General features: G+C 39.2%; 1 protein-coding gene across 4 annotated transcripts in view; it reads left to right on the top strand.

Moving 5' to 3' along the window:
- Positions 1-25,722, top strand: part of ZFYVE28 (zinc finger FYVE-type containing 28) — a 146,118-nt gene extending 120,396 nt beyond the window's left edge. For 2 of the 4 annotated variants that reach the window (XM_058024561.1, XM_058024563.1), the window contains 5 exons: positions 8,813-8,967; positions 9,559-9,675; positions 11,252-11,356; positions 22,424-22,527; positions 23,414-25,722. In XM_058024561.1, the coding sequence (XP_057880544.1) occupies positions 8,813-8,967; positions 9,559-9,675; positions 11,252-11,356; positions 22,424-22,527; positions 23,414-23,545 (613 nt within the window). In that variant the 3' untranslated portion in view covers positions 23,546-25,722. The remainder of the gene's footprint in view (positions 1-8,812; positions 8,968-9,558; positions 9,676-11,251; positions 11,357-22,423; positions 22,528-23,413) is intronic. The other 2 variants (XM_058024562.1, XM_058024564.1) reach the window with 1 other exon arrangement.
- The last annotated feature ends 145 nt before the right edge of the window (positions 25,723-25,867 follow it).

Consider the following 25,867-nt stretch of genomic DNA (forward strand, 5'->3'; position numbering starts at 1 on the left):
AAGTGCTTGTTACAGTGGGAAGGTGAGAATTCAGTTTTAGAAGTTTTTTGGTCTTTCCCTATTAAAATTATAAACTTCGTATTTTAGAGGTGTTAGAATGTTCAATGTGGTTGAAGTAAATATAGAATATATTGCTGTCTGTGTAAATCAAGTAAAACAGGGCAATATTTTAGGCTGACTAGCATCAGTGGCAGAGGCAATAAGACAGTTCTGGCAGAATTGGTAGACACTCCAAATTTCCCATTTGGGGGCTGTATTCCAAGTGGCATATCAAACATACCATATGGCTGGAGACTGACACAAAGTGATCATAATGGGCTTGTGTTCTTGTTTCTACATAGCTCAGTTGCAATTTTCATTTTTAGTAATTTGGCCACAATTATAATCATTTTCATTTTAGTGATGTGTAAAAAATCAGCTGTTGAATGTCACTTGGTGTTCTCTGTGATAGTAATAGAACAAAATTACTAGCTTTCAGAAATTAGGTTTTATTTTACAGATTAGTGTTTTTTCTCTCAGTAAAACCCTTAGAATAGCATGTTTGGGAGTTTTCAGATTATGTGTAATTAAAATCACTATAGTAACTGCAGTTTTTGCAGAGTTTTTGTCCATGTCTAAAGATACATTGTAAAATCACAATTAGATTGGAGGAAAAAGAGAGAGGATTTCCTCATACTTACAGCTGTATTGAAGGTGAAAGAGAAAGCTATCTTTTCTAATTAAAATTTTAAGGTTCCACCTTATACTTTCACTAGCTTTTCTCAGCTTTGACTACCACATCTGGATACAGAATTTCTGTGGGATTCTCCTGGACCCTGGGATGCATTCATGTTTCTGCTGCTCATTTTTGTATTATTTTTTGAGGGAACTGATGGAAGCAACATGAAAATGTCATGCTACAAAGTTTCCATATCCCTCAGAGTTCCTTGTACTGGGAAGTGGATCTGCACGAGCTGGATGCTAAATGAAATAATTCACTTGTTGTGATACCATGCAGAACTGTGCCTTGCCTATGACAGACGACATTGCTAATGAGCTGTATAAAATTACTCTTTGCCCTGAAATATTTATGGTATCCAAGCTCTGCCTGTCCTTTGTCAAGTTCTGTATAAAGTGTAAAAACTGGGACTGATACATCTCTGTCCCTGTATCAGAGGGACAGAGCTGGTTTTACATACCATTTCATTATAAGTCCTGTACTATTTGTGGATTTCACTTTCAGTTTTTCCAGTTCAATATATATTTTTGAATTTTAAATATTCCTGCTGTCTAATCTCATTTTTTTTATCCTTTTGCAGTGTGAATGAATGATTGAGAGCTTTAAATGCAAGTTTGATTACAAGAAAGTGGTGGAAAAAATGTCATGGTGGAGTTGGAAAAAGTAGAATCCAGATAATATTCTAACTTCTTGTTTTTTCTGTTCTGTTTTTTCTTGAATTGTACAATAACTTTATCTTGCAGGTTTTACCCCTTTTTGGTTTCACTTAGGAAAAGCAGTAAGTGTGGTACCTTGCAAGTCTCTGACAGTAAATTTGATGGTTAGAAAGCACCACTGTTGATTACTAATGCTCTTTAGTTATTTTTTCATATGCACACTTATAGAAGTTTTATCTATAACGATCAAAAAAGCTATTTGGGAGAGAGCACTGTTAAAGTTGATAAATTCTGCACTGGCTGTGTTGTTTATTTTAATTTCCATTTGAAATACTGTATCTTTGCATTAATCTGAAAACCCAGTCCAGAGTGTTGATGAGTTTGAGTAAGCCATAAGTTCTCCTAGGCTGACTTTCTTACAGTGGATCTGTTTGGCAAGATGCTGCTTTACTGTGGATTTTGCAAAGTCCAAGTGAGAATGCTCTGAAGTTTGAGATCTGAACAGCTGAGGAAAGATTCAAGATGTTCTTCCAGCAGAGTGGGGAGCTACAGAAGCTGCCAAGATCTGGGGCAGAAGTTCTTGCTGTTGATTTCAAATTCAACAGAGTTCAATGCTCAGGACTTTTTCCTGACTGGAGATAGCACCTAGGAATTTGTTAGACAAATTCCTTTTTTTACTGAGCCAACCTCAGACTGCCCACTTCCGCAGGGGCAGGAGAAGCTGAGGACAGGCTTCTGCAAATCTTGCAGTGTGTGAAAAGTAATTCCCCCCTGAGGAATTCAGAAGGTTGACAGCAGAGGGGGCTTCTAGCACATGGAGCTGGGCATTGCTCACACATGGGGTAATTCTGTTGTCAAGTCCAGTTCTCTTGGTAATTTCTAGCCAGAGTGATTTGCATGCAGTTACATTATTTGTTTCTCAAGGCAAAGTTCTGAAGCCTTGGTGTGCTTTAAGGGTGGTTGGGTTGATTGGTGGGGGTTTTTCATCCTCTTGACCTGTTTCTCTTAAAAGAGAGAGGAAATAGCTAAGGGGTTATATTTGGTTACATTTTGAAACCCTCTTGACTTACAAAATACTAGGGTTTAAAAGACAAGAAATAAAATTCTGCATTAAAGCTTTTTTTAGTTTCCTTTAAATGTAGCTTCTGGAGTCATTCCTTAAAGCATAGTCCTTAGCTAAAAACCTATATGCTATTACCTAAATAATAGCATATAATGTTCTGGCTTGGGTTTAAGTGACTCTAAAATTAAGTGTGTAGCCACTCACTTCACTTAAAACATCTGTAAGAAGCCGTGATTCTCACAGTTTCTCTTCCAACCATATCAAAACTAGCACATGTTAGAACAACAGGTTTTAGCCTACTGTTTATTGTGTTTCTGCTAAGAGTATCCAAAAAGAAACACCAGAGGTACTGCAAAAAGCAGGATGGGAAGTAGGTTGGGCTTTTATCTTACTGATATGGGAATTACATATCTCTTACCTAAACCCCTGTAATTTTCCCTTGTCATTTCTCATGGATGCAACCTTTGTCTTCCCTGAACTATTGTTTGAACCTTTACATGGCCTTTGGAGTTGCTGTTTGTTCTTTTTAGCAAACTGGAACCCAGAGTTGACTGCAGCCTTCTGAAGTAGAGGAGTAATAGCTTGGCTGACAGGTTAGTGGTGAGATTTCCAGTTACAGCCTACACAAATATCAGTGGGAGCAATGTACCAACTTGCTGAAGTTGTTTCAGAAATTGTATGCAGTCAGTAACATAGATTTGCCTGCAAGCCTTTTGGTTTGGTTTTTTTTTTCATTTACCATAAGGATGAAAATATTCAAATGGGAGAGAATCTTAAATATTGTAGATTGGATAAAAAGTGTATGGTATTGATATTGTACACAGAGCATAAGTGGCCATTGTGCTAAACTCTGAGCAAACAATGAAAGTTGGGGAGCTCATGGTAATGTGTTTTGAGAAATATTTTAAGAACTAGAATATTCTAAATGTACGTCTGTATATGAGGAAATTCACATACATGACACACACATGTGTGTATCTTTAGTTATTCAATACATGAGATGTTAAATAATGGACATGAGAGATTTGTTAAGGCCTACTAGTGCAAATGAGTTTGATGTCATCTAAGTCCAAAGAACTGCACTGTTTTATAATTTGTAGATAATTGATAATTTGTAATTATCAAATCAGTTTTTAAATGAACACTAATTTGTATTTAAGAATTGGGCTACTGACCCTTTGTAAAAACTTCCAGCAAGGTTTATGACTGTAATGTCCTTCTGTGTAGAACATTAGGAATGTGTGAAATCACAGAAACTTCTTAGAAAGTTTTCACCTTTCTCTACTGTCAGGGGTCTCACCTGCTACAGTACATCACTTACCAAACTATCCTAGAGAGCACCTTGGTCGTAAAATGCATCTCTGGGCGAACCTCTGCATCAGAATGGTACCAATTAATGGATTGAATTCTTGCATGGATTTTGAATTCATTGTGAAGTGGAATCACCAGCTATAAATTCTCACTATAGCAGGAAGGTGTTATCTGTTTTGTTGAAGAGTTATTCTACTTCTGCCCCTGCTTGTGTAGTTTGCTGGAGATTCCCAGAGAAAGTGAATGGGAATCCCTGATGTCACAGGTATTTGGATAACATAAATGGTGAGGTTACTCACTGAATTATGTATTAACACTTTTCTAGTAAACATTTGTAATATTGTTATAGAGTTTTCTTCTTAGACTTAGTTGGGATGAGTTTGTGTGACTGAAACTTGAGCCCTGTCTGTTTACAGGCACCACTAACAATCTTCTGAGATCTTTTCCTGGAAATCAGTTGTCATTCAAGAACTTGCCTGAAATCAGACACTTAAAGGATGGTCTTAATTTCCTTTTAAATTTGGTGACATCATTACATCCCATATTTCTGTTGAAGCTGGATAATCTTCAAGCTCTCTTCCAAGCCTAACCATTCTCTGATTCTGTGATAAAAAGTACAGTGGGTCTGTTGGACTTTCTCCTTTGCAAGAAGTCACCCACTATTGCTTTTGATTTAAGATTTCAAAAGATAAAGAAACAAAACCAAACCATGTATTTTTAAAAGTTTTTTGTGATTAATTTGAAAACATGAAGATTCAGTTGATTTTTTTGTATTCATTGTATTTGAAACATAGAGCTTTTACATTATTTTTGTGTGTTACTGCTGTAATTTTAATGCATTTTTAAGATACTCTGGGGGTTGGTGTGTGAATAATGAGAAATTCTTTCAGAGAATATCATACAATCTGCATTCATGCAGAGCAGATATCAGGTTTAAAGAACCAAACATTTCCAGACAAATTTGAAAGGAAACATCTGTGAGTGGACACAGATTTCTACAGCTGTTGCTTTGTTTCAAGCACAAATGTAAAATATTTAAATTTGGACCAGCGTTGAATTGGTGACTTTGGTTGTTTGGGTTTAGACTTTGCTGCTTTCACTCATTTTTGGATGATTGTCAATGACCAACAAGCACAGCCCAAAGCCTACAGTATTAGAGATGTTTACCTGAAATGTCTGTCAAAACCTTCTTGTTCCATGGTCCTGTTTTCCATTATGTATGAGCACTGCCACGTAAATTGGCTCAAAGTGTCCTTTGAAATACAAAAGCTATCAAGCAGATTGCATCTTGGTGAAAGATTTAATGGTGTACAATTACATTATTGGCTTTTGTTTGCTTGTACGTATTTGGCTAAATTTCACAGTAAAGCCTTGAGAGCAGGCAAGGTGTAGAGATACACCTTGACAGTGTTGGAAGAGTTGTACAACTCTTCTCGTGTAATAAATGAAGTGTAATTTTAAAATGGGTGGCTGCAGCCAAGTTAAACAAAAAGACAATTCATTGTATCTGCCACAGAATATCACTTCCTTTTATAAGGTAAAAGCACATTTATTGTTTGGAATCAACCTTTGGCATAACATCTTATTTCTTTATATTCACCTTCAGATGTGTTAGCTTTGCAATGTTTTTACAGTCTGAAAAATTAATGCATGATAAGCATTGCGTATATGCTAAATGTTGCACAAGGGGTTCCATGTGTATTTTGGTGTTACCTCTTTGTAACTTAATCCGTTGGGTTATTCAGGGTTCCTTTCAACCAGTAGTTGAGAAAATGAGGACCTGTCTCTAGCAGTAGTATGGCTGTTTGTATTGTGCAATGAGACATGATTCTGTAGATGCTGGCTGTGAAACATTCTAGATCCAAGTGTAGTAGGACATTAATGAAATGCTTCCTAAACATCTGGTATTGGCTGAAAATGTTGATCCAAATTGTCCCTACATAAGCCAAGTAGGAAAGATATTCTTTGGGGGTGGGGGGGTGAAGATAAGCTGCACCCAGTAGATCACATTTCAGGGCTGTTTTCTATAATACCAATTTATAAAATCATTAGAATCTATTTGCATGGATGTAGTCACTGCTGTTTGGGACACTCTAATGTTAAAAAGTAGCTGGCTCTTCTGTTTATGTGAAACAGTTGCAGTGTTTCTGTTCTTACAGTATTTCTTACTGTCTCTATAATATTGTGGTTTTGGCTACATTCTTTAACAGATATACTTTAAAGTAAAGAACTGATGGTTGTTAGATGTTCTTTGAGAGTCATCTTTGTCTTAGTTGGACTTGGTTGTGTTGGTAAAGGCAGAGTAATTGTTTCTGACTCTGTAGCAATTCTTAGTTCCAGTTTTAAATTTTTCTGAAGTATTCATTTTTTTGCTTTGTAGTAGCACAAGCAATCCCAAGTACGAAATATCCTCTTTTCTGAACCTCCTGTATGTGGATACTGTAGTTAGCATGGGAGTGTGCATATGAAAATGTGTCAGAAATGTGAGTGTACGGACATGCTGACCTTCCATCCCACAGTGCTGGAGCAATTCACATGTGCTCTCTGCTGGGGATTTTGGGGAAAAAAAGAGTCCCAGCCAGTCTTGTGGTGACATGGCCAGTCCTAATGACACACCACAAAACCTGACAGAACAGTCTGCAATGGAAGTAGGTCAAACCACATTCCTGAATGAAGTAGGTAAACCTGCATTCCTCCCAGCTGGAGGAGGCTCAGAAAGGCAAACATTATTATTAAAATGGTCAGGATTGTGGAATGAGCCTTTCTTCCTTTCTGCAAAACAGCAAAGGACCAAGTAGTTTATATTCTTGAAAAGCGCTCTTCACAGCTCTCTGCCCACTTAACACCTCCCTTTGAAATGGTTCTTCAGCTGTGATTTGGAGGGAAAAGTCATCCTTGATTCAGTGGCCCTGTTTTCTCCCTGCACTAAAGTTTCTGTGTATTGGGAGCTTTGAAGAGACCTTTGTGTAAGGGTTACTCACATTAACTTCTTCTAAAAGCTAGGGTTATTCACATGAAATTCTCCTAAAGTAATATTTACACAGACTGGGCCTGGCTTTGTCAGGAGGTCCATGCTTGCCTTGCAGAGCAGTTTATGGTGCTTATGTGTGTATCACTAAGAAAGTTGTTATGTGAAACAAAAAGTAGAGCCTGTTTGGCCGTGTTGCCAGGCAGAGTCCTCTATCTGTGTGTGAGAGGGTTTGTGTGAACAGGCATCCTCTGCCTGCACACCCTTGTGAGCCAGCAATCTCCTCCTGGCTCTTGCTGCCTTTCAGTTTGTTCTTTTGTAAACCACATTTGTACATGACCTTCTCATTGTCCTGAACACAGGCCTATCCATGCTGCCAGGCTTGCTTTTCTAATATCTACTAAATCCCCTTCGGAAAGGCAAAGGAAAACTGAAAGAGAATTCTCACTTCATTCTCAGTGTCTTTGATAAGCCCAGTCAGTCATGGTGCTGCTGGAACTGTAAACGCAGAAATAACATCTCCTTACAAGAATTTTTTTTTGTTAGTAGCAACAGATAACATGAATAAAACGTGTCTCCTGGTCTTTACTCTGTGTTTGAAAGAATGGGGGGCCAGTTAAGGTACTCATGCTACATGTCTGCCATTGATATTTCTATCAATAACTAATCTCCAGTACTTATTTTCAGTCTGTTTTTCTTAGGGCTTTTAATATTGGGTGGCATAATTATTTCTCTTTTATATTTCAAAGGGTTACCTGTGGAGCCTACAGGTAGAATTGGAAAACTATATCCTATAAAATTTTGTTATAAATAGTGATGTTACCTATATGTCTTCTCCCAAAATAACTGTTCATGCATACTGCCATAAGGACAGGATCTGTAAGATGGTGAATGTTTCTGCACCTGACAAAAGCAGATTGAACTCAAAATGTGTTAGAAATTACTTTTTTTGTTACATATGCTACTTATACTTGCATTAAGTAACTCTTCTTTTAACAGAGTATTTGTCTGTAAAGACTGTTGGAGTTTTGGGCATCAAAGCTATGATTTTAAGTAAAATAGTCTAGTTTTTTGGTAATAATTGGCTATATTAATTTCTTTCCACTATGTGGAGAAAAATGGTTTCATGTTCCCTGTGACTTGAAAATAGTCAAGTAAGAAGGCTCCTGTCTCCTCTGGTCAGCACAGTGAATCCTTAGGACTTCAGTGTAGTTACACCCTGTGCTCTAGTCCCATTTCAGAGTTTTTAGGGGCAAAGTGCTGCTTTTCCCCTAAGTGCTTCCTGGTTTTAACATCTTGATTTACAAATATTTAAGGTAATTGCTGATATTTGAAGATTCTCTCCAAGGCTTTCCTGCTGTCTCAGGTTGTTTCAAGCTGCTTCTCTGTAAAAGAAAAGTGGTAGGGGTGGTGTGGTGAAAGTGTGGGAATGTCCGACATCTGGTTTTTAACAAAAAATTTAAAGTTAGAGATTTGGTGGCACATTTAAATCTCTTTAGAGTTGATGAGCCATTCTTCACAATAGTTTGACATTTCAGCTATTTCTAATGTTACATTTATAAGGGAATTAACCTACCTCTACTGTGTAAATCATATTTTATTGCTGCTCTTTCCATTTTTTTTTTGTGAAGTTAGATTCTGTTCTTGCTATATTAAGGTAACATAATTCAGAATTTCTTTCTTTTTTTTCAGATAATTTCCATGTTCGTAAATTTCTAAGTTGACTTCAGAACTGACCTTTACATTTTTAGGTTGATATTCCCTTTCAGGACTTTTTGGGGAGTTATGGTCTCAGGATTGAGCTTTTAGAAGAACTTAATGTGAAAAATGGCACAGCACTTTGTGCGGAAAAATGCAGTAAAATACAGACAAGAGATTTTCTGCTTCAAGTTTTTTTGCAGCTGTCACAGAGTGAAAATCAAACGTGCTGGTGATTGGTTGTGTGCTGATTAACTTCAACAAGAATTTACAGCAATTAGTTCTGCTACTATAGAGTCTTGCCTGAGTCATAAATCCTTTAGGATTTGCTGAACATCCTGAACAACTGAGTGAAGATTTACATTACTTTCCTTTACATTATTTTTTTTCTCTGACAGCAGTTTAATGACAAGTTCTTGTTCATCTGATGACATTGATCAGGAAGAAATCCAGCTGGCTTTGCAGGCTGCCAAAATTGCCACAAGAGAGAAGATCAGATCTAGATTTCATGGCAGTAATGATCTTATTCACCGCCTTTTTGTCTGTATCTCAGGTATGAGAATCACTGAATTATTAAAGTATTGTTCGGGGGGGTTTTGGTTTATTTTTTTGAGCTTTTGCACATCAAGTTGTGGTAGAAAGGGCTAGAGATGAAGTTTCAGGAAAGCTCTGGTTTTGGGGCCTAAGTTGCAGTCTGGTTTAGAAGGACCTGTTACCTGTTTGGAACATACAGAATCAGAGATGCTGACATCTTAGACCTGTAGTGTTGAATTTGGATTTGTATTGGGTTTGATTTTTCCCTGGTGATGCCCTTTTGTGTTCAAGGAATGAAATGTGACTTAGCAGTTCTGTTTTCATGCAAAATTAGTCTTTTAGTATTTCCTGCCAAAGGATATGGAATATATGTATTGGCTTGCAGGTAGCATAAAAACCAGAATGTAACTTGGCCATTAAGGAGAATTAGTTTAATCGGAATTAGTTTAATTAGTTTAATCAGGTGTTCAATTTTTATTCCTAACGTGAACAAGTGATCCCCTTAAAATAAGTGAGGCCATTACTGGTACTAACAGGCAGATTTAAATGCTTTTTTAAAGGATGGTGTAACAGTCTAGAATTGATTTACCCATTTTTCTCAAACTCTAAGGTGTTGCTGACCAGCTGCAGACAAACTATGCTAGTGATCTGAGAAGTATCTTGAAGACCTTGTTTGAAGTTATGGCAACCAAACCTGAAACAGAAGACAAGGAAAAGCAGAAGAAAGGTAAAAAATCTAAACATTTGTTTTCTCTAATGAATTTCTGCTGGTAGCCCAGTGGAAATCCATAAACTATTAGACACAAATTCCCCTAACATATTGTTATCTTTTTGACAGGATTCACTGTATAGGGTTTCACCTAAGTTTAAAAGGAGTCATGGAAACAGACTGTAAACTGGATGAAGTCCTGTTTAGGAACACAGGAGTTCATTTTAAGGCAAATACTAAAGAGTTAATCTTCAGAGTTCATCTGCTGTTTCCATATTCCTGTATTTAACAGCAGCACAGTGTTTGTAGCCCATATAGTTTATAGCCCATGATTTATGCAGAGTAAATTCTGTAGATTCTTTTTTTCCCCTCCCCAGATTTGTTTCACAATGGGTCCATTTTAAATTACCAAAGAACAGACTGTAAGATGGGAATGCTCATCTTAGAATATCGTAAGATGCTGAAATCTTCCCTCTCTTGAACAAATTGATGAATTTGGCTTCAAAATAGAAAAATACCACATTTCACTTGTAGATAATTAAAGTAATGGAACCAGAACTAGATCATGAATTAACAAAAGATTTTTTTTTTACTCTGTGAACATTTTTATTATTTCTTTTCTAAGTGGCAAGTCTGCTAACTTATCTAAGAGTAACAGTGTCATCCCAGCAAGACTGCAATTACCTTTGTCCTTTGTTATCATCAGAACTACCAGCATCTGAAAGTGACCAGAGCTCTTTTTATTTCCCTACTTCCTTTCCTCCAGATTGAAAACTTTTTCTTTCTCCTAGTTTCACTTAAAAGCATTGAGTTTTTTATGTGAAACACTTAGTTAAAATGTTGGATCAAGTCAGCAGAAAAAACCTATACTCCAGTCCCAGTTCTGCAGTGGGATAATGCACAACATGCATTACAGTCTTCTTTTGGTTGAAACTTCCACAATAGTTTTATGGTGGCAGCCTGTCATGATGTGAAAATAGACTGTGTTTTTTTATTGTTAAAAAAAATAAATAAATGGGGTTAGACAGAATTGCTAGAAAGAGAACACAAGAGTTCCTGAACCTTCAAATAAGAGTAATAAAGAAACTGGAGCTGTAAAGAACTATCACTGAGAAATATATATTAATCAATAGTACTTGGATGGATGTAATTTCTAATGGATGAACTCTTGCATTAAAAAGGAAGGTATTGACAAAAGTAAGCATAAACAAAATGAGCTAAAAAATTGGAGTTTTGGGGTGAAGTTTCTCTTTGATATGTGTGATTTGATGTGTGTGATTCACCTTGGGACTCTCTCACTGTTCTCAAAATCTGCTCGTGTTAAAGGATCCAAGTTAAGAATTGGGAAATATAATGTAAGTGCAGCTAAACTAGCAGAAGGAAGAAGACTGCATGTCCTGTAAATAACAGCATCTTTCATTTCTGTTGTCATCCCAAAGCAAAGCAGGAGACTTGTAAATCACTGTTTCAGTCAGGGTAGAGAAAAGGCAAGAAGTCTAAGAAGATGCTACTGTGGTCTAACCTCAGAAGTTCTAACATGAATCTTTAAAGTGAAAATTGGAAAAATATGAGTATTTTTTGAATTGTTTTACAGTTAATCATGGTTTAAGGAATGCAGCATTGGAAGACTGTGCTTTATGTCAAGAAAGTATATCATCCTCAGAACTTGCAGCAAAAGCCAGAGATGGGGACTTTGAAGGTATTTTCTTTTTTCTAAGAATTAAAATGAGACAACACTAATGTATTAAAAAAGTGATCATTAAAATGAAAAGTCTTTTAATGTTTGACTCTGGGAAGGGAGTATAAAATGTTGTCATGCTGGTTTAGAGACAAAGGCAGAAGGTAAACTGAGCATATTTCTTTCAGGCTTTTTCTAACAGCCTCATGAAACTCTAATCCACAAATGGTCATATTCAGTAGGAATTGCTCTGTATCAATGCAGAAAGGGTCTGTATAGTAAAGGCTTTAATACAGTGTATGATGTTACATCTGATGAGTTTCTCAGGGCTGTGTGAGATGCAAAGCCCTAAGTAAGGTTTTCTCAGCCAAATCTTGAGAGGGTTTTTGTATTGTTTGCTGCATGTGGATGTGCTGCTTTATCCCAAGGTAGAAGTACCTTTCATGTTTTCTTTACTTTTGTCTTTGATCAAGATATTTTTGGCTAATATTTTCACATTCTTCACCATATTATTTCAAAGAAAATGAAAGCTTTAGATAAGTCTGCTGAGGTTGCTCAAATCTCACTGAGTACATGGTAAGAATGAAAAATGCATGTAAGTCTCAGAGTTTTGGTTGAGGTTTGAGTATTCTGAAAGCCCACAAGTTGTTTCTCTTTTATTAATGTGAGCTTCTTCAGAGTTAGTTATGGGCTCAAGTCCTATTCTAGCAAACTCAGTATAAAAAATGGATTAAAATATATCAGAGCACTTGCAGTCAAAGAATAAGAAAAGAAATATATGAGATAGAGCAAACAAGAAAGCAATCAGCTTTGATCTTCAAGGCTAAGTGGTGGTTTCAGCACACCAGGAGCCCAATTACCAGAGCCATAATATGTCTGTGGTCAAGTGAGAAGTACAAGACAACCATCAGCTATGAAACTGTCCCTGAGCTTCCCAGAAACTCAAGTGTGCAGTAATTTCCTCGTGCTTTAAAACTTTGATTTATTGCTATATATTTGTCCATGTACACTACTGTCCTTCCAGTGAGAGGTTTGGAATGCAGGATGACAGAGTTGGGTGATAAGCAGTGTGTGCCTCTGCTTGCATGTGGAGGGTGGTGACCAACAGAAAAGAAATATTGGTTCATGTCATTTGTAATAAAGATCAGAAATCACAGAGGGAAAAAAAAGAACTCTTAAAGATCAGATTTTAGAGAAATGCTACTTATTTATATCTTATTTTGTGCTTATATAAAACCCATGGTTTGCTTGCTTACCCTTCTTCTCAAGCTGCAGGCTAAAAAATCTAAGCTATTTAGAACAGCAGGGCTGATTCATGTATAATGCACTGTAGAAATATTATCTCTTCTGCAGGAAGATGATCTGAAGGCAGATAAAGAACTATTCAGTAGTCATTTTAATTGATTTTTCTATTGTGCTGTAATTCAGAATGTCACAGAAGGTGCAGGAAGGAACAAATCTTTAAGCAAAATCCTTGCCATGTACAGGCTGTATTGCAAAAGAGTGCAAGATTATTCCTTCTCTACCACTTCAGTTCTTTCTTTTTTGTTTTGGATCGATGCTGATGCTCTTGGTGAGTTTGACTTACAGAATATGAAAGCCAGTTATTCTGAACTGCAGGATGCTGCATAACCCTCTCACAGTGGATGTGCATTTTGTCACAGCAAAATGTAAAAGTTTTTTTTCCCCTGGCATGTTGCTCAGCTTTTAAGGTTCTTCAGCCTTTCATGGCAGCTGGTATTGGCATGGGGAAGGGTTCATGTTTGGAGAAGTGGGTTGGGATGTTATTTACTGAAATAAGAGGACCCATGGTCTGGCTACTTAGGTGATGTTCTGGCCAACACAGTAAAGGGGAATCTTTGGAGGTTCAAAAGGCCCTGCAGCACCCAGGCAGTGTGAATCATTTATGTCCCTGCCCTAAGTGAGTGGTAAAACCAGATATGTAGTATTTATAGCATATGAGATAACTTCAACAAAAGCAACCCCCTGCCTGCACCTTTATTCCAGAATAGCATGTGTTTTATATGTGCCTGCATGGTAGAAAGCAGATCTTTGTGGGATAAGTAAGTCCCTTTGGAATAAATAGATGTGGATGCCAGGATGAGCTTGGCTGCCTTGGCCAATGGTGTCCCATGCTAACATATCCTCTAAACCAAGCCAATAGCAGGTGCTCCTGCAGGTACTCTGCTTTTGGTGCTCACACAGGCTCACTGGGGGGGGCTTGGCCATGCCTGCACCAGTCTCCTTGCAGGCTTTCTCTGGGAGCCTCCCTTGGCTTATGTGTAAGTGGTTATGCTATAAATACCTACAAACCAGTGTAGCTCTTCTGGCTGTGTAAACTGAAGAGTGGAGTCTGCTGTAACTTGGCTCCATTCCTGATGGGCAGGAATTTTATTGTGTATCCCAAAGAGACACAGGATGCTGAGGAGTATGGAGATGAGCTCCACCTTCCAAAACACAAGAAGTCACAGAAAGGCTACTAAAAAGGGCATCTGAAGTGGGTCAATTTGCTGAATTTGTGGGAACTTTGGAAATATCCCTCACCTCCAATACACATACCTGTCCTTTCAGATCACAAGTTGTCATTGCTGGCAACACTGTACAGACTTTTTCTGCTGAGGTATGCGGGGACAGCTAATGGGATACGTGGTTTTGCCATCCCTAAGGCATCCAGCATGAGGCATAAACTGCCACCAAGATTTTAACCTCAGCAGCCATGTGCCTTTTTCCCCTTACACCACCTCCCCACGTGTCTTGTTTTTGCTGGCCACTGTGGAAGGAACAGCCCCTGGGTGTTGTTTGGGTGCAGGTTGAAGATGTCTGGTGGATAAAGCAACTTTTGCTGCTTGAACATTGTTCCCTGTTTCTTGCAGTGAGCCTGGTGGGTTTGTCCTTCAGGCCAAATCTGGGTCAGGGGCCATCAACAGGAGTACAGGAATACACCAGTTATCACTGTAAGGGTACTCAAGCAAAGGCTGAGAGCATTGCATCAAAGTTAATTAATTCCTTTTTTGTACTTCAGTTCTATACCTCAGGTCACTCAATTATTTCAACTGAAAGTGAAAACAATTGAAAGCAAAGGAGCACATCATAGCTCTTCCCTTCTGCCATTGTGGCAGAGTATGTATCAAATTGAGAAGGTGCAGCCAGCTACCAGCCAGGAAAGCTCTTCCCTATTACCAAATAAATCCCTCTAACTGAATGTAGCAAATGGTTTAGATTGTATTCAATCAAATTTAAAAAAAACCTCAAAAATGGAAAGCAAGCCCAGCAACCTGAACAAATAAATGGCCTTAAGATTGTACTGAAGGTTTTAGCCTCTACTGACATTATGAAGATGAATCACTTGTTTTTGTCAGACTTTTCATTCTTATTGTATATAAAACCCACCAGCTGGTCTAGGACATAAAACAAATGTGAATATTTATTATGAGCCAACTGACATTGGCAATGGTTTAAGAGTTAAATCCTGTGACCTTCTGAAGGTTGAAATACAATAAACTACAGCTTAATTGGCATTCCAAAACAAGCATGAGCCTATGGTCTATATGTTAATCTTTGGTGTCCTAATGCTCTAAGATTTTTGTCAAGAAAGTATATACATTTATACTTCATGGAGTATTAAAAAATTATATATGTTTATAGGGAGAGAGTGTAAAACAATTTTATTTTCCTATGGTAGAATATTAATTTATGCAATATTCAATAAGTTTTTTTTAAATATAGTTGAATTTCTTGTCCTGGTTGTATGATGGAAGTGATGGCAAGTGGGATACAAAATTCTGTGTATAAACTCAAAGCAAATTGTAGTGGCAGGCTACAACTGGGCAAAAAGGTTGGGCTCTGAATTGCAGTAACAGCAGACAGGGCCTGTGTGCTGGAACTTCCATGGGACTGCCTTTTCTCCCTGTGCCCTGGTGAGCTACAAACCAGCACAGGAGGAACCTTGCTAGGAAGTTCCTGGGCTCCAGCTTGGACAAAGCACAGCTGGATGAGAGCTGACTGAGACTGGGCAGCACAGGTCACACACAATGTAAAGGAAACCTTGAAAATGTAAGAAAATTGCTCTTATTTAACCCAGTGTCAATGCATCCCTCATCAGGATAGAGCTGTGTCATTCTTAATATCCAGTACAGCTTTAGAAACACCGGGGAAGTAGAAGTTTGGTGTCTTTCTGCCATTTATGCATCTGGCATCATATTTCTAGTCCTAACAGAAAACTTTTGTATTTGCTTAGCAGATTCCCATGTGTATACATAGGTGTGCACACACACAGTGACTTAAATTTTTTGACTTCAAAATTATTGCCTTTTATTGTTTTCATTTATCAGTTTGTTAATGAGATAAAGCATAAGTGTGACCCTGCTCACCATATTTGGGAGCATTACATTTATCCTTGTGAGTTTGATGATTTTAATACTAAAGGTGGGCAAATCTGAGTTTTACTGGACATGTATTTTGGGATAACTTATTACTCAGGAGGACTGATCTGTTACAACTGAGGGAAATGTGAATATTTTAGATTACCCATTTAATGAAGTTAAAGGCAGGCTAAGAAAGTGAGTTATAATTCTTGTCCTAGCATGAGATATCTAGAAATCTGAAGATTTTTCTCAAGGAAGCCAGCAAGCATTATGAAGCTGTTGGTGCTCCATGAAAATATTTGCTGTAGCATCTCAGCTGTCTCTGCAGCCATACCTGCATCTTCACTCCTTATCCCTCTAGCATCTGCACAGAACTGCCCTGCTTGCTAGCACCTAAAAACTGCAGACATAATGGATTTGCTGTGGCTGCCAGTACAAATACCTGCTTGTGCCAAGTAGTGTTAGCAGCTGTTTGCTTCACAGCACACACTATTCCTCCTGATCCCTTGCCATCCTACCCTCTCCTGTTTGGTCACACGCCCTGACTGCTCTCTATCCAGCAGCACAAGCAAAAGTCAGAAGTTCACAGGCTCAGCCCCTTGTTCTTGTTGCATTATAAGTCCCTGGGTCTTATAATGCACCCATGCTCCTGTGTGTGCAGAATCTAATCACCATGGCTCTGAGACAGCTGTCAGCCCCAGCTGAATGCTTCAGTTTTTCTTGTGTCCTCTTTTTGCCTGCGCCTCTGTTATTTATGATGATGACCAGCAACACCTTGTGAATGAAAGAAGTTAAACTGTTGCACACTTCATTGGCCAAACATGTTCTGTCCACATAACTTTTCACTTTTTCCTTTTTCAGCAGCTCTGCTTACACTGTATGAGAGAGGAATCAAATTTCCATATGGAGGCAATGTTTTATAATCAACTGAACATATTTATTCATGCATGTAGAATTACAGGATTCTTACAGGTTTTAGGTTGTAGTGCAATAATTCAATCTGACTTAGGCTTTAAGAACTTGCTCAGAGCCTTTTCCCTTCTCAGACTATCCCTCTTTATTGGCACTATGTGGAACTTGTGGAGAATTCCAAGCAGCACTTATGGGAAAACATCCCCTAAATACTGTAAAGAATCCCCTAAATACTGTAAAGAACAGACTTATTCAATTCTGTAACATCATAACCGAGATTTTGATTAGGTTTTGTCTAATAAATATGTGTTTTGAGTGTTCTGGTATGTTTTTATGTAGATCTACATTATCAACTTCTCTGTATTATAAAGATTGGTAAGAGAATATTCCTACTAATGGTTATATGGAAGACTCAAGTCTCTGCTCCATCTGATTTAAAGTAAAGATTTGACCCATATCTCAATGGAAACCAGTGTTTTCTATGAGAGTTGCTCCATTTTATATAAATAATTAATTTGCTCAAAGAATTAGTTGCTGATCATGTACCTGGACAGAATGGACACAGGACATCATTCAAGGTGATGTTGAATCAGGCAGAGCAGAGGCTTGAGCCCAAGTTTGCAAAGCTCTGTGTCTTGGTGAAAGCTTTCTAGATTGGCACAGAAATTCCATCCTAACAAAGGCATTTGACCAGAGCTGAAGCTAAGAAGTATGTACCTCTTTTCTCCCTTAGCCCCAAAATTTTCATCAAATTATATTCAGCATAAAAATTTATTTTTTGAAAAATGTCAAGCTGGCTGTAATCAGCACTGAATCTTCTGAGCAAGGACAAAAATTACTTTGGTGCAATTGCCTGGTAGAAATCTTACATCAAAGTCAGAGATTGCCCAGAATGACGTGGAAAATCAGATGTGATGAGGAACAAAAAAGGTTCATTTTACTGTGGCAGTTGAAGTGAGGGGTAAAGTCAAGCCACCGTAGTTTTCAACTTTCTGTGCTTAAAGCTGTGAGAATTTGCAATCCTGCTTTGCTCAGAGAGCTCCAACAGCCCCATCTGACCCTTTTGGCAGTGGAGAAAGTAATGCTGTGACTGCTGCAGCCATGGCAGTTCCACGGGATGCTGTGGGAGCAGCACTCTGCAGCTCAGTTTGGAGTAATCAGGGTTATTTTGCATTATGCGCTCTGAAATCTAATGCAAGAGGAACTTTAAGTTGGAGTTCTGCGTTAGGAACATTGGATAAAAACAAAAGGTGCAGAAAGGAGTATTTTCCCTGAATTGTCTGGCTGTAACAAACACCACAGTTTAAGGTTTAGCAGCTGCTCTTCAGCAGGGAGTTGTGCTGTGCTTGCTTCTGTTTTGTTTCCTACCAGAGTACAGATTTGCTGGCCTAGGCCTTCTGCAAGCTCCAACAACTTTTGGGGTTGTTTCTCTCTCTGCATTGGTCTCTTGTGTCTCAGCACCACAGAAAATCTTCAGCTTTCTGGGCTAATGTTTCAGTCATCACACAGCAGATAGACCTGGGTCCGTGTTCTCTTCCTCTTGGGTTCTGAGACAGAGAGATGATCATCTTGGTTTTCTAAGATCAGATGGGACTGCATTAGGTATAATGCACATATTTAACGCCCAATTAATTTGTTCTTTTTGATAGTTTACGGTGTCTGTGATATTTTGTCCATGATTATGGTTTTCTTAAAGCTCCAGCATCTTGGATTTACCTGACTTTTAACTCCAGTAGCAGAAAATGTATTTACCTAATGAGGTAGCATACACATGTAAAGGAGAATGCTAAAAGCTACAGAATAAATAAAAAGACTAAAATTTCATGATTTATGAGAAATTGTTATGCAAGATGTTTGAATTGTTAAGAGCCTTTTTCAGTCTTAACACTATTTAATTTTATCTTGTGCTTTTTCCTTTCTCTAAACTTGTTTTTTATTCATTTAAATACTTGTTTCTCTTCGTTTCTCTGCCTTTTTTCCTGTGCATGCTTTTAATGTTTTCTTCTAAAATTTATATCTGTATTCTGTCTCATTAATCCCTTCCTTCCCTTCCTCCTCCTCTTTGATGTTTGTGCTGTGGACTTCATCCATTTCCCAGCAGACTTCTCCAAACTCTCGTTGCATGATAAAGCACTGGGCCAATTAGCCCAGGAACAAGGTTTGCCCTCCCTTCCTTGTCCAAATCCCTGAAGCACAGGCAGATAATGCTTTAGAGACTGGATGCTGCTATTTGCTGCAGCATGCAGAGCTAATGGAGCAGCATAGCCTGGAGAAGGAGTGTAACATAAAAAGCCTGTGGGTGCAGTGCTGCTGCCCTGCTCCCAGCACAGCTCCAGGCTCGTGCTCGGGGTTTAATTCGTGTAACGCACTCTCTGCTCCTCACATGGAAGCTTTTCGCCTCAGGAGAGGGCTCTTCAGAGAGTATTTCAATAGCCTGTGCTATAAAAAGCTCAGTGACTCAATTGTTGATGTGTGTAAGTCAGGGGCTGCTCCCAAGGTTGAGTGAGATGAGCCTGGGGAAGGGAACCAAGGGGTGGCATCCGCTGGGGCGTCTTGTATGGGCTCAGGGAGACCTAACCAGGACTTCATCCTTCCTGCCAGGGTGAGCACTTGAGCTCCACTCCAGCACTGCATTGCATTTCTAACTCTCACAGCTCTGTGTTTGTAGTCAGTGTAAGGCCGTTTTCAGTCAGCTGGAAGGAAAGGCTTTGGGGTAGTGGCCCAGAGTTCCCCATTTCAAATGTCACTTCAGTGCTGCACCGCTTTCATTTTGTGCAAGACATCCCTCTCCTGATTTCTCCCCACACACTGATTGTAGCTGGGTGATGAGGATTAAAGCAATTACATTTGTAGAGCAGTTTGAATGCTAAAAGCTGTTACATAACCAAATGTTACTATTTGGGGGTGTGCTGCAGTGCAGCAGATCTTGGTGTGAGCACTTGGGAGAGCATGAAACCCCTGAGGCAAGGGGCACGGGACTGGCTGTGCCCCCCTGCTGATGAGTCACTGTCTGGGGAAATGTGCCCTTTGGCCACCCTAGTGACACTCACACTCAGTGAATCAGCTGAGGTGACACCAGTGTGGAGGCAGAGAGATTCCCTCTGCTGTGGGAGAGTGTTCTACGGAGAGGGTTGTGCTGTTTCTATACATTGCCAAGAAGTTGTGAATTATTTTTTATGAAAACCAAGCTACAATAACAAAAGTTTTCAGATTAATTCATCTGTCAGTCAAGTGATTCTGTAACTGTGAATTACAGCTTATATGATTATTGTTAGTTTGAGGTCATTGTTTATCGAAATTTGCTGGGTGTTTTTTTTTGTTTATTTGCTTGGTTTTGGTTTTTTGAGGGGGCTGGGGTCTTTGGGGTTTTTTTTTTGCAGTTAGTCTTTCTATATAGCATGGAGAAAATCTATGTAAGATCAATTTAAAAATAACTTTTTCAGCATTGCACTTCAATGGGCAACAACAGAAAAATATGGGGGGGGAAGAAAAAATAACTCTGTCTTTCCTCCACAAAAAAAGCCCCTCAAGGAAACTAAAAAAAAAAAAAATAAATTAAGCAGCTGATAAGAAAGCTGCTTTCTGCTGATGAGTCCCAGAGTCTTTGGGGTGGGCTTGTGCTGGCTTATAATGTGTGTGACCTAGCTGTGATCTGAGGGAAGGAGTGATGATGGCTCCAGCTGCTGCAGAAGTGGCACTTCACATTGGGATGCTGCAGGGGGTACAGAAAGGGCCTGTGCTTTGTGGCTTTTCTGTGAATATTAAAATCAGTAACTCTCTGAACCTGGTAGCCCACCCTGCAATGCAGTTTATAAAGCATCAGTATCAAATTGAGCATCTTAACCAAGCCTGCTTCCACCAGATCTGCAGAGGGAGACCTGGTGGCACAGAGCTTGGATAATTTCCTAAATTTTTGCTGTGTTCAAAATGAGTGAGAATCAATGGATAGTTTAATCCCTGGAAACATAATCTATGCAGAGACAAGTTTTAAACAGGAACATTGCTATTGGTTCATATCTTTGCCTTTTGTTTTGGGTATATGTGATAACCCAAAGGGCCTCCTGGATGGAGAACATGGGGATTCTCCATCAGGCTTGCCATGGTTTCAGATCAGAGAAAGTGACAAAGTTTTCAAAATCTACATCATAAACTGATATTGGGAGTAATTTTCACTGGGCAAGATACATGTAGTGCCTTGGGAGATTGCAGGAAAGGAAAAAAAAGTAGAAAGCAACATGTCTTGGCTGCACTGTTATTAATGCTTGGCTTAAGCTGGCAGTCCTGTATGTTCCTGCTGCTGAAGGAAACCCTGCTTTGAACCAGGGATTTGTAGCCTTGGGTCCCCAGAGAACATTTTCTGGTGAACTGCTCTCAGGGATGAGGTGAAGGCTTCTCTGTGCAATCTCCTTTTTGTCCACCACACCAGTAATTTCTCTGCACATCAACTTCTGGGTTTGGTTACTGGCCCTGTAGGTGTAACCTTTATCAGACTGATGTGCTCATTAAGTGAAGGATAACTTCCTTAAGCTGGTTCAACCTCTAAAGTAGTTTAGAGAAGCCTACAAAAGCTGAGTCAAGTTTTAAGTTCTCTTTGTTTTTACTAATCTGCTTTTTGAGCAGTTTCTTATATTGAATGCTATATCCTTTGTACTTTTAATTTGACAAATGTTGCAATGTGACAAACACACGAAAACTGGTCATAGTTATGTTGGAACAAACCAGTGGATTTTTCATTTAATTATCTTTCTGCCTGTAGCTATAGTCCTCTTAACCTCTGCATCAACTGCACCATATATTTTGTTGTTTGATAGTATGCTCCTTGAGGCAGGGATGTTGCTTGTCAGGTTTATAAATCAGCAATTGCATGGCTTGCAAATTGTAAATAATAGTAAAAAAGGAGCTGCATGCAGGGAACTTTGATAAATACACCCAGAAGTTCATGTTCACCCTGTCCATGGATTCCTTCTGGACAGAACTTGCTTTGCACTCATTAGATTTTTACCAACTTGATTAAGCAGTCAGCTTCATCATTTCTACACTTGTAACTCCAGACTCTGAGGTCATGTCAGCCTGTCATGAGCAGAAAGAGCTCGACAGAAGGGAGCCCAATACCTTCTGCCTTGCCAAAACCAAATCATTTCCCTGCTTGTCTTTTATGGGAGGTTGGAGAGCTCACAGGAGACATAAACAACTGAAACATGTTGTCTGTGATAATGGGCACGTTCTTTCTCTGCTGAGCTATGTACATTTGATTTTGTGGTTTTGCTGTAGTTACTGGTGACTTCCAGGAAGAGTCCTAATAATTGAACAGATGGTAATCAGGCTTTGGGTTTATTACCTGTACAGTTGCTTGCCTAATTGAAGAAAAGCAGTTAGCCATTCTGGAGGGAAGGCTGAAGAGGCTGGGAATGATCTCAGCTCTAAGCTTGTTTTGATGGTGGTGGCACTGACAAAAACACTTGTGATTCCGCTCTGCTTTAATAATCTCTTGTCTTCTTGCTTTATTTTGCTTATCTTCTTTTCCCTGGACTTGCATATGACTAAGATAGATTTTATTTCGAGTTCAAAGCTGCCATTTTAATGCCTGATCTGCTCTGCCCAAAGCTGAGTGCCTGGCAGAGAAGAGAGGAGTTTGAGCCCTCCTGGGCATCCTGAACTCACTCAGCTACTGTTTGCAAAGCACTTGGAGAAATGCAGATGAAAGCAGCTGCTGTTATATTTTACTCTCCCTACTTCCTTGTGGATCTGGTAATCACATGTTTGGTTTCATTCCCCTTTGATTGATTCCCTTTTGTTGCTGTGTTTCTGCCAGATCCTCCTGACTGGGTTCCTGATGAAGTCTGCAGCTACTGCACTGCATGCAAGGCTCCTTTCACAGTCATTCGCAGGAAGCACCACTGCAGGAGCTGTGGCAAGGTAATGACTCACTCAGGGCTGTGAGGAGCTCCCACCAAAGCCAGCAGCAAATTCATGTGCACCACAGAACCTGGCTGCACAGCAAAATGTGCACACTCAGCCAGGGTTCTCAATTCACAGGTGCTTCTGTGTGCCTGGGCTGCCAGCTCTCAGCTTATGTTTACAAAGGACTGGGGAGGGGTTCGACTTTTATACAGCAATAAGTGTATAAAGCTAAAGGCAGAATGAGATCCTAGAACACTCCCCACCCCAACAGAGTCACTCTGGACTATTGCTGTAAGCTCTAAGGAGCCAGGGCAGCCTGCACTGCCAGGTGTGATGCACTCACAGCTCAGCTGCATGACAGGGTGTCCCTTTGCTGTCTTTCCAAACCTTTGGAGGATCACTCTGGTGTGTAGGGCTGCTGCTTTGCAAGTTTGTGGGGGTGGAAGAGGGAGCAAGAGAGAAAAAAGCAGTCATGTACCACAGGAAGCCAGAAATCTGCAATCCCATTTCACTTGCTGGCTGGGGGTACAAGTTAGAAAGGAAGAAGCTGCTTCTTTAACCATGTAGTGGACTTGCAGGAGTATGAAATTCAGAGGTATTCACAAGTATTCCCCTAGCCTTTCTTTAAAACCAAGGGAGAGATGCTTCTTTGCACCTCTGAAGGAGCTGCAGAGGAGGACAGGCCAGCCTTGGCTGCTGTCAGTGCTGGGCACCCTCACTAGAGGGACTGAGCCTGGCCAGATAAGCTGGGTGGGGATTGCCTGCTGGGGCCTTCACTTGCTGTGCTGAGGACGGTGCTGGTGCCAGCTCATACAATCTTCTCTCCCCTCCCTTGAAATGAATTTTGTCCCATCCTGTTCTTCAGAGGAACTGAGGAGAAATTTTCATTCTTGTTTTTCAGATCTTCTGTTCCCGCTGTTCCTCCCACTCTGCTCCATTACCTCGTTATGGCCAGATGAAGCCTGTCCGTGTTTGCACTCACTGTTACATGTTCCATGTCACTCCTTTCTATAGTGACAGAGCTGGTATCTGACAAATTAAACTACTGCTGTGTCTTCTGGAGTCTTACATGGACTGATATATTTGACCTAAGCCAAGAATTAACTTGAAAGAGGGACCCAGTGAGGGCACGTAGGCTTTGACATCCATTATTATAAATTTTGTACAGACAGTTTTTATTGCATTTTACTAAGCTGCTAAAGGGAACTACGAGGCGTCTGTAGCTCTGAGGCTACAGGACAGTCTTCCATAAATTTATAACATTAATGTTACGATGCCATATGCAGAACAAATGCACTGTGTGGAAGGAAATAGGGCTCAGAGAATTGAACAGGCATTGCTGCTTATCTTACATGCTAGGAACAGAGTAGACAGTTAATTAGTCCATCCCCAGTGGATCAGGCCCAAAGCTCAGACACTCCTGTGCCCACTGGAATGCCAGCATGGCTGTGGGCATCAGCACACTCCCACCTGCTGCCATTTAACTTCCCCATGTCTAGATTTTTGCTACCTATGCTAGGATTAAAAAAAGCAAATCTATTTCAAATCTCTATTCAATATTTACAATGGCAAAATTTTCAGTGAATCCCATAGGAAGCCCTGAAGGCCCTAAAACAATATATTTCTGTTGCCTCTTATTTACCAAGCAGAGCAATAACTCCAAATTGTCTTCTAAGAATTTTTTCAACTTCCATTTCCATAGTTTGGAATTTTGGAAGTATTTATAATCTGAATTATTTATGCTAAATCCTGTTAATAAAGTCTGATGCAGAAGTTTGGTTTCTATATCAGCATTTTAAACTTAACAAATTTCAGAGGAAGTGGTTACCAAATAAATTAATTCATATTAAAATAGATATTTTTGAAAGTTTGGCAGCAAAATTTAGTAGACAATATTTTAAAAATTATTTCCTACTTACTGAGGTTTTTTAAAAGGCAAATATGTAATGAGATATCCAAAAGGTCTTACAGAATGGTCAGCCAGAGAAGGGTACTTGTTGTCCACATTTGGCAGAGTAACCATGTAAAATAGTGCATACTGGTACTTCACTCATGCTAACAACTCAGAAGACATTTGTATTTATTTGAAACACCAGGGAATAATTGTTATCTCCACTCAGAGAGGAAAGAAATGAGACTCACACAGATTCATGCTATGATCTTGCACGAACTATTTGCAGTAAGAGCTCCCTGAGCACTGAGGTTTCAAAGGCATTTGGACCTGCTTTGAGTTGGCCACATGAAAAGCAAGGCAGTGTGTGCTGTGGTTACAGAGGAAACGAGATCAAGAGCTCTTTGCTGTGCCCCCTTTCCTGACTTGTGGCACTACACACTGTGTTTCAAAGTGAGAAATACCAAAATGGGTGAGGAAGTTGTTTGTGGTATCACGCCTGAGAAAGGTCGTCACTCAATCTGATAAGGCAAAACTGGCCAGTGTTAATTTGTTTTTAAGTTTCTTTATTTTTTGGGGACATTCTCTTTGCTCAGTGGTTTACTGTTCAGTGTTAATGAGCCATATAAGGGTGCTGCAGTTTGGCACTACTATCATTTTGATTCAGATGAAACAGCTTCACTTAGTTGATGTGTAATGCACAAGCCTTATGATGCTGTTTGTAGACAATGTCAGCTCTGATGTGTTATCCTCACTTATTTATATTTTTTATTATTATTACATCCCTGAAATCCTTCTCATGAACCTCTTGGGTTGAAGTGTCTGCATTCACCAGAGTTTGGAAAGGCATGGGCTGGGTGATTGGTGGGAGATGGGTAATGTGGTGCAAGCAATGATACTTATTCAGGCTTAAATCTCAGGCTTCACATTGCAATGATTATTGCAGTTTTATTTTTAGGAAGAAAAAAACAGAAAAACACACAAGAAATTTAATGCTTCTTTTATAGGATAAAAAAATTGCAACAAACTTCAGTTGTGAAATAAATATGCACAAAAAGTTGCTTCTGTGGAAAAAATCTTAATTAATGCACTGAATATTTATTTAAGCTTGTTTTTATTTTGTAAATGCTGTAATTCAGAATCATTTCCATAAATATGATATTTAAAGATCTCAGACACTATAGTTTCTTATGTAAATACAGACTCCTATTTCTCTTACTGAAAAGCACAATGACTATATCAATACTAATATACATTTGCCTCAAGAAAGACTTTCATCTTGTAATCTCTTCAGATAATTAAAGTGTCAGGACTTTCTACTTCCATGTGCTGGATTGCTCTTTCATTCTGGGGTCTGTTTACATAGAATGACAAATCCTGTCAAACAAACTGGCCTTAACTCTTTCTCATTTTGCAAAAAATGTGAAAGAAATGAGCTTAAATTTGAAGATGGAAGTCACCCAT

Source organism: Melospiza georgiana, chromosome 5, assembly GCF_028018845.1.
Source record: "Melospiza georgiana isolate bMelGeo1 chromosome 5, bMelGeo1.pri, whole genome shotgun sequence".
In the NCBI taxonomy this organism is placed as follows: Eukaryota; Metazoa; Chordata; class Aves; order Passeriformes; family Passerellidae; genus Melospiza; species Melospiza georgiana.